Source organism: Heterodontus francisci, chromosome 47, assembly GCF_036365525.1.
Source record: "Heterodontus francisci isolate sHetFra1 chromosome 47, sHetFra1.hap1, whole genome shotgun sequence".
NCBI lineage: Eukaryota > Metazoa > Chordata > Chondrichthyes > Heterodontiformes > Heterodontidae > Heterodontus > Heterodontus francisci.
The window spans coordinates 6614169-6628099 of record NC_090417.1 but is presented as its reverse complement, the minus strand read 5'-3'; the positions used below and the strand labels follow the sequence as shown (position 1 = coordinate 6628099).

At 43.2% G+C, this 13931-nt stretch overlaps 1 protein-coding gene across 1 annotated transcript in view; it reads right to left on the bottom strand.

The window, feature by feature from the left end:
• The window catches only part of zmat4a (zinc finger, matrin-type 4a), a 184476-nt gene that overhangs the window by 84100 nt on the left and 86445 nt on the right, over window positions 1-13931 (bottom strand). Inside the window, exon 5 of the mRNA XM_068023252.1 lies at window positions 374-586. Within this exon, the coding sequence (XP_067879353.1) occupies window positions 374-586 (213 nt within the window). The remainder of the gene's footprint in view (window positions 1-373; window positions 587-13931) is intronic.

The window sequence follows — 13931 nt, the reverse complement described above, 5'->3', positions numbered from 1 at the left end:
CTACTCTCACTAGGCCTGGAATGTAGGCAGGCAACTTACTGCCAAGCATCTGTCAAAGGTGTTCCAAATGAGACACTAAAATGTTCACATAAGCAACCCTAGGACAACTCTCCCACTGATTAATTAATTTACTTATTTGTCCCTTCGGAAAAGAACCTTTGACTCTGCTCAACACCTCCCCACCTGGGTATACTGAGTCTTCTAACTGAATGGAGCAGTGTAACTGAACTAGTAACTGCTTACTCTGTGATAGTGTGCATTGATGCCCTTGATGTACTGCACCATGACCCTGACTCATGGGACTTAGCAACTCTGACTGTTGAGATAAAATGCTATGAACTTGAATTCCATGCAATTTTGTTTCAAGTTTTACCTCTGAGCGCTTCAGGGTCTAGTGTTTGACCGAGCTGTTCTAATAAATCTGCTCGCGCTGCATTCTTCTTGTGTTTTTTACCATCATAGTGTTGTTGAGCCATCATTGGATTATTAAACCAGGCATTACAGAGCTGACAGAACCTGTCCGAATCTCTCCTCTGTTGTGATGGGTTTGTTATTGGAGTGGGACTCGAGGAAATCTGCTTTGGTTCTGTGATGAGAAAAAAGAATAAAGGGATTAAATGGGAGAAAATCATCATGCTGTAATGTGTGATTGAAAACACAATACTTAAATTCTTCGAACAGACAGTGAATTAAACTGATTCCCCAACTCATTTTATTAATTTCTACTATTTGATACGTTTGTTTTTTGGTTACTACTATTGGTTTTGTTTGACAACATAGCGAGATGAGATCAACCATGATCATATTGAATGGCGGAGCAGGCTCAAGGGCTGAATTTCCAACTCCTGCTCCTAGTTCTTATGTTCTTATTTGCATTGGATGGTGAGAAAACTGTAACCAGTGTCCTGTTATATCTGCCAGTGTCAGCCTCTCTGGTTAAGTTCCCTAAAATGTGGTTTAGGCTGCCATTTGGTAAAACCCATTTACATTGTATTGATATATAAGTTGCTCACATATATTTAAAAATATAGAACCACACATGGAGATCGTAAATACAAGATTTTACAGAATTCATATTCGCTTTACAGATATCACTGTGAATGTGAACGTTGTTATGATTTTCATTTGGTGAAAAAAATGACTATTACAAGACGGATAGGTTGCACCTAAGCAAATCAGGAACAATGGATCTTTAAGGAGCAACTAGACAGATGAGATAAAAACAAGAAATGCTGGAAATACTCAGCAGGTCTGGCAGCATCTGTGGAGAGAGAAGCAGAGTTAACTTTTCAGATCAGTGGTCCTTCTTCAGAACTAGCAAATATTAGAAATGTAAAAGGTTATAAACAAGTAAAGCAGGGGTGGGGCAAGAGACAACAAAGGAGAAGGTGTAAATAGGACAAGGTCACAGAATAGCTGACCAGAAGGTCATGGAGCAAAGGCAAACAATATGTTAATGGTGTGTTGAAAGACAAAGCATTAGTACAGCTAGGGTGTTAATGGACTTAAAATTGAACAGCCGCAAGTACAACATGAAAAAAAAGTGGGTAAGCAAACTGAACAAACTAAGATGAAATAAAACAAAATAAACACTAAAAAATATATTTAAAAAGAAAAAAGAAAAAAAACCTAAAATAAAAGTAAAATGGGGAGCCCGTCATGCTCTGAAATTATTGAATTCAATGTTCAGTCCGGCAGACATTCAGTGTGCCTCGTCGGTAAATGAGATGCTGTTCCTCGAGCTTGCGTTGATGTTCACTGGAACACTGCAGCAATCCCAGGACAGAGATGTGAGCATGAGAGCAGGGGGGAGTGTTGAAATGGCCAGCAACCGGAAGCTGGGGGTCCTGCTTGTGGACTGAGCGGAGGTGTTCCGCAAAGCGGTCACCCAGGGGACGAGTTGGTGGGGGTAATGGAGGAGTGGACCAGGGTGTCCTGGAGGGAACGATCCCTTCGGAATGCTGACAGGGGAAGGGAGGGGAAGATGCGTTTGGTCGTGGCATCACGCTGGAGGTGGCGGAAATGGTGGAGGATGATCCTTTGAATATGGAGGCTGATGGGGTGGAAAGTGAGGACAAGGGGAACCTTGTCGTGATTCTGGGAGGGAGGGGAAGGGGTGAGGGTAGAGGTGCGGAAAATAGGCTGGACACGGTTGAGGGCCCTGTCAACCACAGTGGGGGGAATCCTCGGTTGAGGAAAAGGGAAGACATATCAGAAGCGCTGCCATAGAAGGTAGCATCATCAGAGCAGATGCGTCAGAGACGGAGAAACTGGGAGAATGGAATGGAGTCCTTACAGAAGGCAGGGTGTGAAGAAGTGTACTCGAGGTAGCTGTGGGAGTACTAATGGATATTAGTAGACAGCCTATCACTAGAGATGGCGATAGAGCCTCTTCCCTTCCCTTCCTCGACATATTGTTTGCCTTTGCTCCATGACCTTCTGGTCAGCTATTCTGTGACCTTGTCCTATTTACACCTTCTCCTTTGTTATCTCTTGCCCCATCCCTGTTTTTCTTGCTTATAACCTTTTACATTTCTAATATTTGCTAGTTCTGAAGAAGGATCACTGATTTGAAATGTTATCTCTGCTTCTCTCTCCACAGATGCTGCCAGACCTGCTGAGTATTTCCAACATTTCTTGTTTTTATTTCCCATTTCCAGCATCCGCAGTATTTTGCTTTTATATTAACTAGACAGATGGGATTTGGGCGAAAAGCAAATTAAGACTGAATGGATAGAAAGCGGCTGACAGGCAGGTGTGAACGCAATAATGCAAGGAGATCTACAGGCACCAGACACTGGCAAAAGGAGGAGGCAAATCTACAATAAGGTGAATCTGCACGAACGCCAGAAGCATTTGGAATAGATGCCTGATTCATTGAATTCTGTGATATAAACTAGAATGGATTAGGAATATGAATATGGCTGACTCCAGAAGATTATAATGAATACCACGAGGAGGAGTATGGAACAATCAAGAAAGAAGATGAGTTAACCTTGTAAATCAATGACATGAGGATGTTAAAGAAGTTCATCCCATTGGTGGTAGAAAGTAGCTTCATCAACTGCTTCTTTAACATCAAAAGACTGAGTCTAGCACAAAGGAACTTGCAAGGTACTGTTAATTCAGTTTATTAAAAAGGGCAAACAAAATGAATCCTGAAAAAAAATTGCTGCAGAAGCAAAATGCAACAGCGGAAAATGGTTTCAGCTCTATAAACATAAGAGGGCAACAGGAGAAGAGGTGAGAATCATGAAAGATACTCATGGGGCCAAATCTGAGGATAAGCTTAAAATAGTTCATATACAGAATGATAATTTTTTCAAGTATTTGCAAAGAAAGATGTAAGCAACATACCATCCTTTGTTCTGATAATACAATGGAATTAATGATTTTACATAAATGAAATGTTCGTGCTGGGCAAGCTAAAAAGGCTCAAAACAAATAAATAGATGACATTTTGTGATGGAATACTCCCTTCTTGCCTGGATGAGTGCAGCTCCAACAATACTCAAGAAACTTGACACCATCCAGGATAAAGCAGTCCGCTTGATTGATCACCTTCAACATTTACTCCCTCCACCACTGACGCAACATGACAAAAAAAAAGTGTGTACTATCTATAAGATGGTCCGTTTGAGAATGTGACTGGGGAGTTAATAGTGGGGAACACAGAAATGGCAGAGACACTAAATCAGTATTTTGCCTCAGTTTTCACGGTGGAGGACACTAGTACCATCCCAATAGTAAAAGGTAATGCAGAGGTTATGGAAAGTGAGAAACTTGGAACAATCATCATCACTGGGGAAAAAGTACTGAGCAAACTATTGGGATTAAAGGCAGACAAGTCCCCAGGGCCTGATGGCCTACATCCTAGGGTCTTAAAGTAAGTGGCAGCGGAGATAGTGGATCCATTGGTTATAATATTCCAAAATTGCCTGGATGCGGGAAAGGTTCCAGTGGATTGGAAAAATGTTAATATAACGTCCTTATTCAAAAAGGGAGGGAGGCAGAAAGTAGGAAACTATAGACCAGTTAGTTTGATAGCTGATGTTGGGAAATTGTTAGAATCCATTATTCAGTAATAACAGGACATTTAGAAAGTCAAAACGCAATACATCAGAGTCAGCATGGTTTTATGAAGGGTAAATCATGTTTGATTAATTTGCTCGAGTTCTTCAAAGATGTAACAAGTAAAGTGGGTAATGGGGATCCGGTAGATGTAGTATATGTGGACTTCCAGAAGGCATTTGATAAGGTGCCGCACAAAAGGTTAATACACAAGGTAAGATCACATTGGGTTAGGGGCAATTTATTAGCTTGGATAGAGGATTGGCGAACCAACAGAAAACAGAGTCGGGATAAATGGGTCCTTTTCTGGTTGGCAAGATGCAACTAGTGGGGTGCCACAGGGTTCGGTCCTCGGGCCCCAACTATTTACAATTTATATTAATGACTTAGATGCAGGGATAGAAGGTACGATAGCCAAATTTTCAGATGACACTAAAATTGGTGGGATAGTAAGTTGCAATAAAGTAATAAGAAATTTAAAAATGGATATGGATAGGTAAGGTGAATGGGACAAAATTTGGCAGATAGAGTTTAACGTGGATAAGTGTGAGGTTATTCATTTTGGTCAGAAAAATAGAAAGGCAAATTATTATCTAAATGGAGAAAAACTTCAGAGTGCTTTGGTGCAGAGGAATCTGGGTGTCCTCGTGCATGAATCGCAGAAAACTAGTATGCAGGTGCAGCAGGTGATAAGGAAGGCAAATGGAATTTTGGTATTTATTGCTAAAGGAATAGAGTATACAAGTAGGGAAGTGTTGCTGCAGCTGTACAAGGCATTAATGAGACCGCACCTGGAGTATTGCATACAGTATTGGTCCCCTTACTTGAGGAGGGATGTCGTTGCTTTGGATGCAGTTCAGAGGAGATTCACTAGATTGATTCCAGAGATGAGGGGTTTGAGTAATGAAGAGAGATTGAGCAGTTGAGGCCTTTATTCTCTGGAGTTTAGAAGAATGAGAGGAGATCTAATTGAGGTATATAAGATGATTAAGGGGATTGACAAAGTAGACGTAGAGAGGATGTTTCCTCTGGTGAGGCAATCTAGAACGAGAGGTCATAGTTTTAGGATAAGGGGTAGCAGATTTAAAACAGAGATGAAGAGAAATTACTTCTCTCAAAGGGTCGTGAGTCTGTGGAATTCACTACCTCAGAGTGTAGTGGATGCCGCGATATTGAGTAAATTTAAAGAGGAGGTAGACAGATTTTTAATTAGTAATGGGTTAAAGGGTTATGGAGAACAGGCAGGAAAGTGGAGTTGAGGCCGAGATGAGATCAGCCATGATCGTATTGAATGGTGGGGCAGGCTTGAGGGGCTGAATTGCCTACTCCTGCTCCTAGTTCCTATGCTCTTATAAGATGCACTGCAGCAACTCGCTAAGGCATCTTCAACAGCACCTTCCAAACTTGTACCCTCTACTGCCTAGAAGAACAAGGGCAGCAGCTGCATTGTAACACCGCCACCTGCAAGTTTCTCTCCAAGTCACACACCAGCCTGACTCAGAAATATATTGCCATCATTGCTGGGACTAAATCCTGGAACTCCTTACTGAACAGCACTGTAGGTGTACCTACATCCCACAGACTGCAGTGGTTCAAGAAGCTGGCTGACCACTACCTTCTCAAGGGCAGTTAGGCACAGACAATAAATGTTGGCCTTGCCAGTGAAGGCCACATCCCATGAAGGAATAAAAAATTTATGCCCCAGTACCAAAAGACAAGGGAAGAGATATGTGATGCAATGATGTTAATGAACACTGGAGATGTACCTCTAGTTTGGAAAAAGGATGGCATGGTGGCCCTTCAGAGAAATGTTAGGAAAGGTAGGACTGAAACCACTAAGGAGCGGTGCCATGATGGCAGACTATGGCAAGGAACTGGACTGTCAAAATATCCATGGATTTTGATAAGAGTAAATAAGGAGAAACTGTTGACAGTGACAAAAGAACCGGAGACAGCATGTGAAAACAAGATACTCAGCAAGTTGTTATGATCTAGAATGCACTACCTTAAAGGGTGGTGATGGAAGCAGGTTCAATAATAACCTTAAAAAGGGAACTGGGCAAATACCTGAAAGGGAAAAAACTGCGGGACTAGCAGGAAAGTGCAGGAGAGTGTAACTACTTGTATAGATTTTTCAAAGAGCTGGCAGAGGCACGATGCACTGAAGAGCCTCCTTCTGTGCTGTGCCACTCAATGATTCTATAAAGGACAGACAATGAACATGGATGTGATTGGGTGGGTTGACAACGAAGCCAAAGAGTTTGAAACAGAAATTGATGAGATTGTTGACTGCGCAGCTGAGCGGCTATGATGCATTTAGTACATTTAGAAGAAAGTTCAAGTTCCAGATGGGTAGTTTGAGAAGATAGAGAGGTCATGTGTGGACATTTTCTTCCTTCTCTCTTTGGTAAATTTCTCTGCAATACACACCATCTTTAGCAATGGGAGTGTGGGTGACAAAGGCTGCGCTTTTTTTTACAGCACAGGCGATGCAAGATAAATGCACTAGTACTTTGCCAAAGCCGCTGTAGAACAGCACATAGTGAGGCATCTTTTGTGCAGTGGGATTATCACCATTGAAACATATATTTTAAATTAATTTCTGTCATTTTTTGTGTTGTCTCACCACCTGCTCTGTTATTATTGTTACTTAGTATATATAATCCACATTCAAACTTTTTTAATGTTTCTTGATTTCATCAGAATGGAAAATGGAAATTTTTCCTTTTTTGCCACCCCAGTGTCTGCATCAAGCATGGCCATGACAGGTATTCCTCAAAACAACCCTGGAAAGGAGCATCTGATTTCACTTTCCATTCCCTACTTCAGCTATTTTTGTTGGACTCTTGTTACCTTGATACCTTTAATTTTTTAATGCCACATTCACGTTGCTATGATTGATAGAGTATTACTTCAGGTTTTAAGTTAGTGCAATACCAAACTTAACTATGCTGACAGAAGCATTCAATACTTACAGTGTACAACTCCAATCCAACATCCAAAGTTGACACAATAGACCGGACTTATATTGTCATGACAGCATCGCTGTTGTCTCATTTAACTGCTGCCATAATCCAAACTCCCACTCTCAACAGACAATGCATATGTAAATAATTAGGGCTACTGCAAATCAAATAATGATTCCTGCACGCAATTGATCATCTGGCTTTCTCTGAATCACAAAGCACTACCAGTGCACACATTATGCTGCACATATGCATTCTCATGATATTCTGCATCTGTACATGGATGCATATTCATTGTGGTGGTATTTGTGAGTCTTCACAGTTTGGAAAGAGAAAAAGAATGTTTGGAAAGTGTAACAGGGCAGGCATTAGTACCTAGAGAGTTCGGACTTGTGCCTCAGAACAAGTATAATAGTTGCTGGAGTAAGGTTGGCAGGTGAGAGCAAATTAGTGAGGAATTGAGCCTTGCTCTTATGGCAGCTGACATAATCCCAAACTCTTCATTGCATTGATGTTGGAACAGGCATGACATATGTTCATTGGCAGGGTGGATACAAGATAAACTGGATTTATCTGTCATCCAGTAAACATTGTTTGTCAGACAACAATGGCCAGTGTTCTGCAGTTTAGCCATTTGTTATTTTCTTCGACAAGCTCAGTAAATGTCATTTTATTATTGGATACTGACGGTAAAATAGGAAATTAGCAACTAATTTATTTGAGACTTGTCTGTTGCAGCCAGACGTAAAGATTGGAGACTGTTTTCATCTGACAGTTTTGCAGCGGGAAGGAAATCTGCTGTCCTTACCTGGTCTGGCCTACATGTGACTCCAGACCCACAGCAATGTGGTTAACTCTTACATGCCCTCTGAATGGCCTAGCAAGCTACTCAGTTGTACCTAACCGCTACGAAGTCAATAAAAAGGAATGAAACTGGACGGACCACCCGGCATTGACCTCGGCACCGGAAACGACAATGGCAAACCCAGCCCTGTCGACCCTGCATCGTCCTCCTTACTAACATCTGGGGGCTTGTGCCAAAGTTGGGAGAACTGTCCCACAGACTAGTCAAGCAACAGCCTGACATAGTCATGCTCACGGAATCATACCTTACAGGCAATGTCCAGACACTGCCATCACTATCCCTGGGGATGTCCTATCCCATCGGCAGGACAGACCCAGCAGAGGTAGCGGGACAGTGGTCTACAGTAGGGAGAGAGTTGCCCTGGGAGTCCTCAACATTGACTCTGGACCCCATGAAGTCTCATGGAATCAGGTCAAACATGGGCAAGGTAACCTCCTATTGATTATCACCTACCTCCCTCCCTCAGCTGATGAGTCAGTACTCCTCCATGTTGAACACCACTTGGAGGAAGCACTGAGGGTGGCAAGGGCACAAAATGCACTCTGGGTGGGGGACTTCAATGTCCATCACCAAGAGTGGCTCGTTCGCACCACTACTGACCGAGCTGGCCGAGTACTAAAGGACATAGCTGCTAGACTGGGTCTGCGGCAGGTGGTGAGGGAACCAACATGAGGGAAAAACATACTTGACCTTGTCCTCACCAATCTGCCTGCCGCAGATGCATCTGTCCATGACTGTATTGGTAGGAGTGACCACCGTACAGTCTTTGTGGAGACGAAGTCCCGCCTTCACATTGAGGATACCATCCATCGTGTTGTGTGGCACTACCACCGTGCTAAATGGGATAGATTTCGAACAGATATGACAATGCAAAACTGGGCATCCATGAGGCGCTGTGGGCCATCAGCAGCAGCAGAATTGTACTCAACCACAATCTGTAACCTCATGGCCCGGCATATCCCCCACTCTACCATTACCATCAAGCCAGGAGACCAAACCTGGTTCAATGAAGAGTGCAGGAGGGCATGCCAGGAACAGCACCAGGCATACCTCAAAATGAGGTGTCAACCTGGTGAAGCTACAATCCAGGACTTCTTGCATGCCAAACTGCATAAGCAGCATGCGATAGACAGAGCTAAGCGATCCCATAACCAACGGATCAGATCTAAGCTCTGCAGTCCTGCCACATCCAGCCGTGAATGGTGGTGGACAATGAAACAACAAACTGGAGGAGGTGGCTCCACAAATATCCCCATCCTCAATGATGGGGGAGCCCGGCACATCAGTGTGAAAGATAAGGCAGAAGCATTTGCAACAATCTTCAGCCAGAAGTGCCAAGTTGATGATCCATCTCGGCCCCCTCCTGAAGTCCCCAGCATCACAGATGCCAGACTTCAGCCAATTCAATTCACCCTATGTGATATCAAGAAACAACTGAAGGCACTGGATACTGCAAAGCTATGGGCCCTGACAATATTCCGGCAATAGTACTGAGACCTGTGCTCCAGAACTGGCCACGCCCCTAGCCAAACTGTTCCAGTATAGCTACAACACTGGCATCTACCCGGCAATGTGGAACATTTTCCAGGTATGTCCTGTACATAAAAAGCAGGACAAGTCCAACCCTGCCAATCACTGCCCCATCAGTCTACTCTCAATCATCAGCAAAGTGATGGAAGGTGTCATCAACAGTGCCATCAAGCAGCACTTGCTTAGCAATAACCTGCTCAGTGATGCTCAGTTTGGGTTCCGACAGGGCCACTCAGCACCTGATCTCATTGCAGCCTTGGTTCAAACATGGACAAAAGAGCTGAACTCGTGAGGTGAGAGTGATTGCTCTTGACATCAAGGCAGTATTTGACCGAGTACGGCATCAAAGAGCCCTAGCAAAACTGGAGTCAATGGGAATCAGGGGGAAAACTCTCTGCTGGTTAGAGTTATACCTAGCACAAAGGAAGATGGCTGTGGTTGTTGGAGGTCAATCATCTGAGCTCCAGGACATCACTGTAGGAGTTCTTCAGGGTAGTGTCCTAGGCCCAACCATCTTCAGCTGCTTCATCAATGACCTTCCTTCATTCATAAGGTCAGAAGTGGGGATGTTCGCTGATGATTGCACAATGTTCAGCACCATTCATGACTCCTCAAATACTGAAGCAGTCCATGTAGAAATGCAGTAAGACCTGGACAATATACAGGCTTGGGCTGATAAGTGGCAAGTAACATTTGCGCCACACAAGTGTCAGGCAATGACCATCTCCAACAAGAGAGAATCTAACCATCTCCCCATGACATTCAGTGGCATTACCATCGCTGAATCCCCCACTATCAACATCCTAGGGGCTTCCATTAACCAGAAAATGAACTGGAGTAGCCATATAAATACCGTGGCTCCAAGAGCAGATCAGAGGCTAGGAATGCTGCGGCGAGTAACTTACCTCCTGACTCCCCAAAGCCTGTCCACCATCTACAAGGCACAAGTCAGGAGCGTGATGGAATACTCTCCACTTGCTCGGATGGGTGCAGCTCCAACAACACTCAAGAAGCTCGACACCATGCAGGACAAAGCAGCCCGCTTGATTGGCACCCCATCTACAAACATTCACTCCCTCCACCACCGACGCACATTGGCAGCAGTTTGTACCAACTACAGGATGCACTGCAGCAATGCACCAAGGCTCCTTAGTCAGCACCTTCCAAACCTGCGACCTCTACCACCTCGAAGGACAAGAGCAGCAGATGCATGGGAACATCACCACCTGCAAGTTCCCGTCCAAGTCACACACCATCCTGACTTGGAACTATATCGCCGTTCCTTCACTGTCGCTGGGTCAAAATCCTGGAACTCCCTTCCTAACAGCACTTTGGGTGTACCTACCTCACATGAACTGCAGCGGTTCAAGAAGGCAACTCACCACCACCTTCTCAAGGGCAATTAGGGATGGGCAATAAATGCTGGACCAGCCAGCGATGCCCATATCCCATGAATGAATATTTAAAAAAATTAAGAGTAAGACAAATGAATTCTTTGTTTTTTTGTTAGGTCTGAAAGGTCTCTGTTTGTGTCATTGTAGACACAATAACATCAAATGACTCATGGATAATTTGAAACTTGGGCAATGCAGTTAAAAGTCAGATTTACAAATACAGACTTTCCCAGAAGATATTTAAAATAGAGAGAAGCTGCGTGCTTATTCAGCACATCTGTCACTGATAGCCTTGGAGTAGGGCAGGGGCAATGCAGATTGGCAAAAGCAATTTCTTAGCAAATGAACTTGTATTCTTAACTGTCCTCTCTTGAGGAGGTGAGAGGTACAAGGGGCAGCTTCCCTTAGGGAGGAATATTCACCAAAATCAAATTCCTTTGTTAACTCTTGTAAATAGCTTAACTATAATTGGAAGGAGATAATGAAGGACATTGATTGCAGAAAAGTTCTTTCCTTGTTGAAGAGTCATCTATGGACCTGTGACTACAGTCATTATAACCATTGCCTGCATTCTTTAGTTTGGAATACAGCATTGACATCAACCATCTACTATTGCTTTTCATACACTTCTCTTCTGATGATGCCCATGGAACGAAATACTGGGAAAGCTGAATTTGATGCTCATTTTGAATCTGCTGTGTTATCATCGCGACACAATTGCTGCTTCCATTGATTGTTTGTGAGCAGTGGCCAATGAACTTAGCATTTCCAGTGGGGAACAATGAGAAACATAGGAACAGGAGTAGGCCATTTAGCCTCTTGAGCATGTTCCACCATTCAATGAGATCATGGGGGCACAAGAGGAGAGTGACTTGGGAGTGTTTGTGCACAGATCTTTGAAGCTATCAGGACTGGTTAACAAAGCTGCTAACAAAGCATATGAGATCCTGGGATTTATAACTAAAGGCCTAGAGTACAAAAGCCAGGATGTTATGCAAGGCCTATAAAAATTATTAATTCGGCCCCAGCTAGAGTACTCTATCTAATTCTGGGCACCACACTTAGAAAGAATGTGACGGCTTTGGAGAGGGTACAGAAGAGATTTACTAGAATGGTTCCAGGGATGAGGGATTACAGTTACATGGATAGATTGGAGAGGCTGGGTTTGTTTTCTTTAGAGCAGAGAAGGCAAAAAGGAGATTTGATAAAGGTGCTTAAAATCATGAAGGGTCAGACAGAGTAATTAAAGAGAAACTGATTCCAATGGTGGAAGGGTCGATAACCAGAGGGTCCTGATTTAAGGTGATTGGTCAAAGATCCAGAAACGACATAAGGAAAAGCTTTTCTACGCAGCATGTGGTTAAAATTTGGAATGCACTGCCTGATAGGGTGGTGAATATAGATTCAATAATAGCCTTCAAATTGGAATTGGATAAATACTTGAAGGAGAAAAACATGCAAGAATATGGGGAAGGAGTGGGGACTGGATTGCTCTTTGAAAGATCTGGCATGGACTCAATGGACTGAATGGCCTCTTTCTGTGCTGTACTATTCTATGACTCTATGGCTGATCTGTGACCTAACTCCAGAAAGTGCTATTCACAGTGGGGATCAATGAGCACCATTCATAGGGAACCGGTCAGCTGATTCAGAAGGAACACTCACCAAATTATAAAACAAAATTCCAGGGTTCCATTGCACGGCACCATCTTGGTTTATATCTGGTTTGTACTTTCATACCATTGATGTGTGAACACTGAGTGCTGGCAAGCTATTTGATCTTGAGGTAGGAATGTCACTTTGAGCCTGATCCCGTACAGCCTTGGAGGCCCATGCACGCGCAATTTCCCCAGGGGTCACTGACAATGATCACGAGCAAAATCTAAGCTTTTATTTGCCTTTCCCCAGCCCAGGATTGCTCAAGTCACTTGCAATGCTGCTCTGTCACATCAGCACATTTCTGAAAACATAATGTTTTTGATTTTTGTACGTCATGTACAATGACAACAATCACAAAGCAGTAATAATAATAATTTTGATGTAGTAGTTGCAAATATGCTGTCATGCAGGCCCCCGCCTGCCAAGAATGAGGCACACATTATTTTGCCACATGAACATTAAAACTTAAAATTGCTGCTGAGAAGAAAAGAGAGCCTATCACAAAGGGTTGCCAAGCCCCTGACTGGAAAGACATTTGCATAGTAACAGGCAGTTCTTGGAAAGGACAAAGGGACCATCCCTGCTCCAGTTTAATCCACAATGGATTTTTGATACCAGACATTGAAGGTGGAGAGGCTAGCATTCATGGTTAACTGCTAACTAAGATGGCTGAAAACACAAACAGACCTGGTCAAACCAGTTTAGTCACATGACTAACTGGCTGTTGGTTTTTTTAAAAATTTGAACTTGCCACAGAGGATTAGAACTCAGAAAACTGTTTGCTCCTGGACTGAAAAGACCTCTCTCCTGCCTGCTCTCATCTCACTCTTACCAGCTTCAGAAACCATTGAAGACATAAGAACTCCAAAGGAGAAAAGTCTCCTCCAGTGAACAAAGTTTAAGAAGAATACCTCGCCCCAACGAAAAGCAAGACTACCGACAACAAAGGACAACAGCGAGCTCGAAGCACAGTAACAAGAAACTCTTCTGATATTGCCTCAAACCTCTCTATTTTTCTTATGCCCTTTTCTGTCTCTACATTGCATGTGCATATCGCGTATGCATGCTAGCGTGGGGTTCGGCGTGTATTCGTAGGCGTTAATTGAATTAGATTTTAAGTTCTATAAATTTCACTTTTCTTCTTTAAACCTGAGAAAACCTGGCTGTGCTCATTTCTTTGCTTTGTAATTGGAAAATGGTGAACAAGGATTCACCAAGTGGGACTCAAAACACAGTGTGTTTAAAAAATTAAACCCTGTTAAAATAAGACCAGGCGAAGACAGTAAAAGACCCCTGAACACCTTTCTCACCTGGTCGTGACAATGCTGTCAAACTATTTGCAATAGGAAAAAATTCTGTTGGTGGTATAAATTATGATCTCCTTGGAGTTTATGCTGCTGCTGTAACTTCATGGGAAGTGCTATTGAAATGGAGTTTAGGCATCAC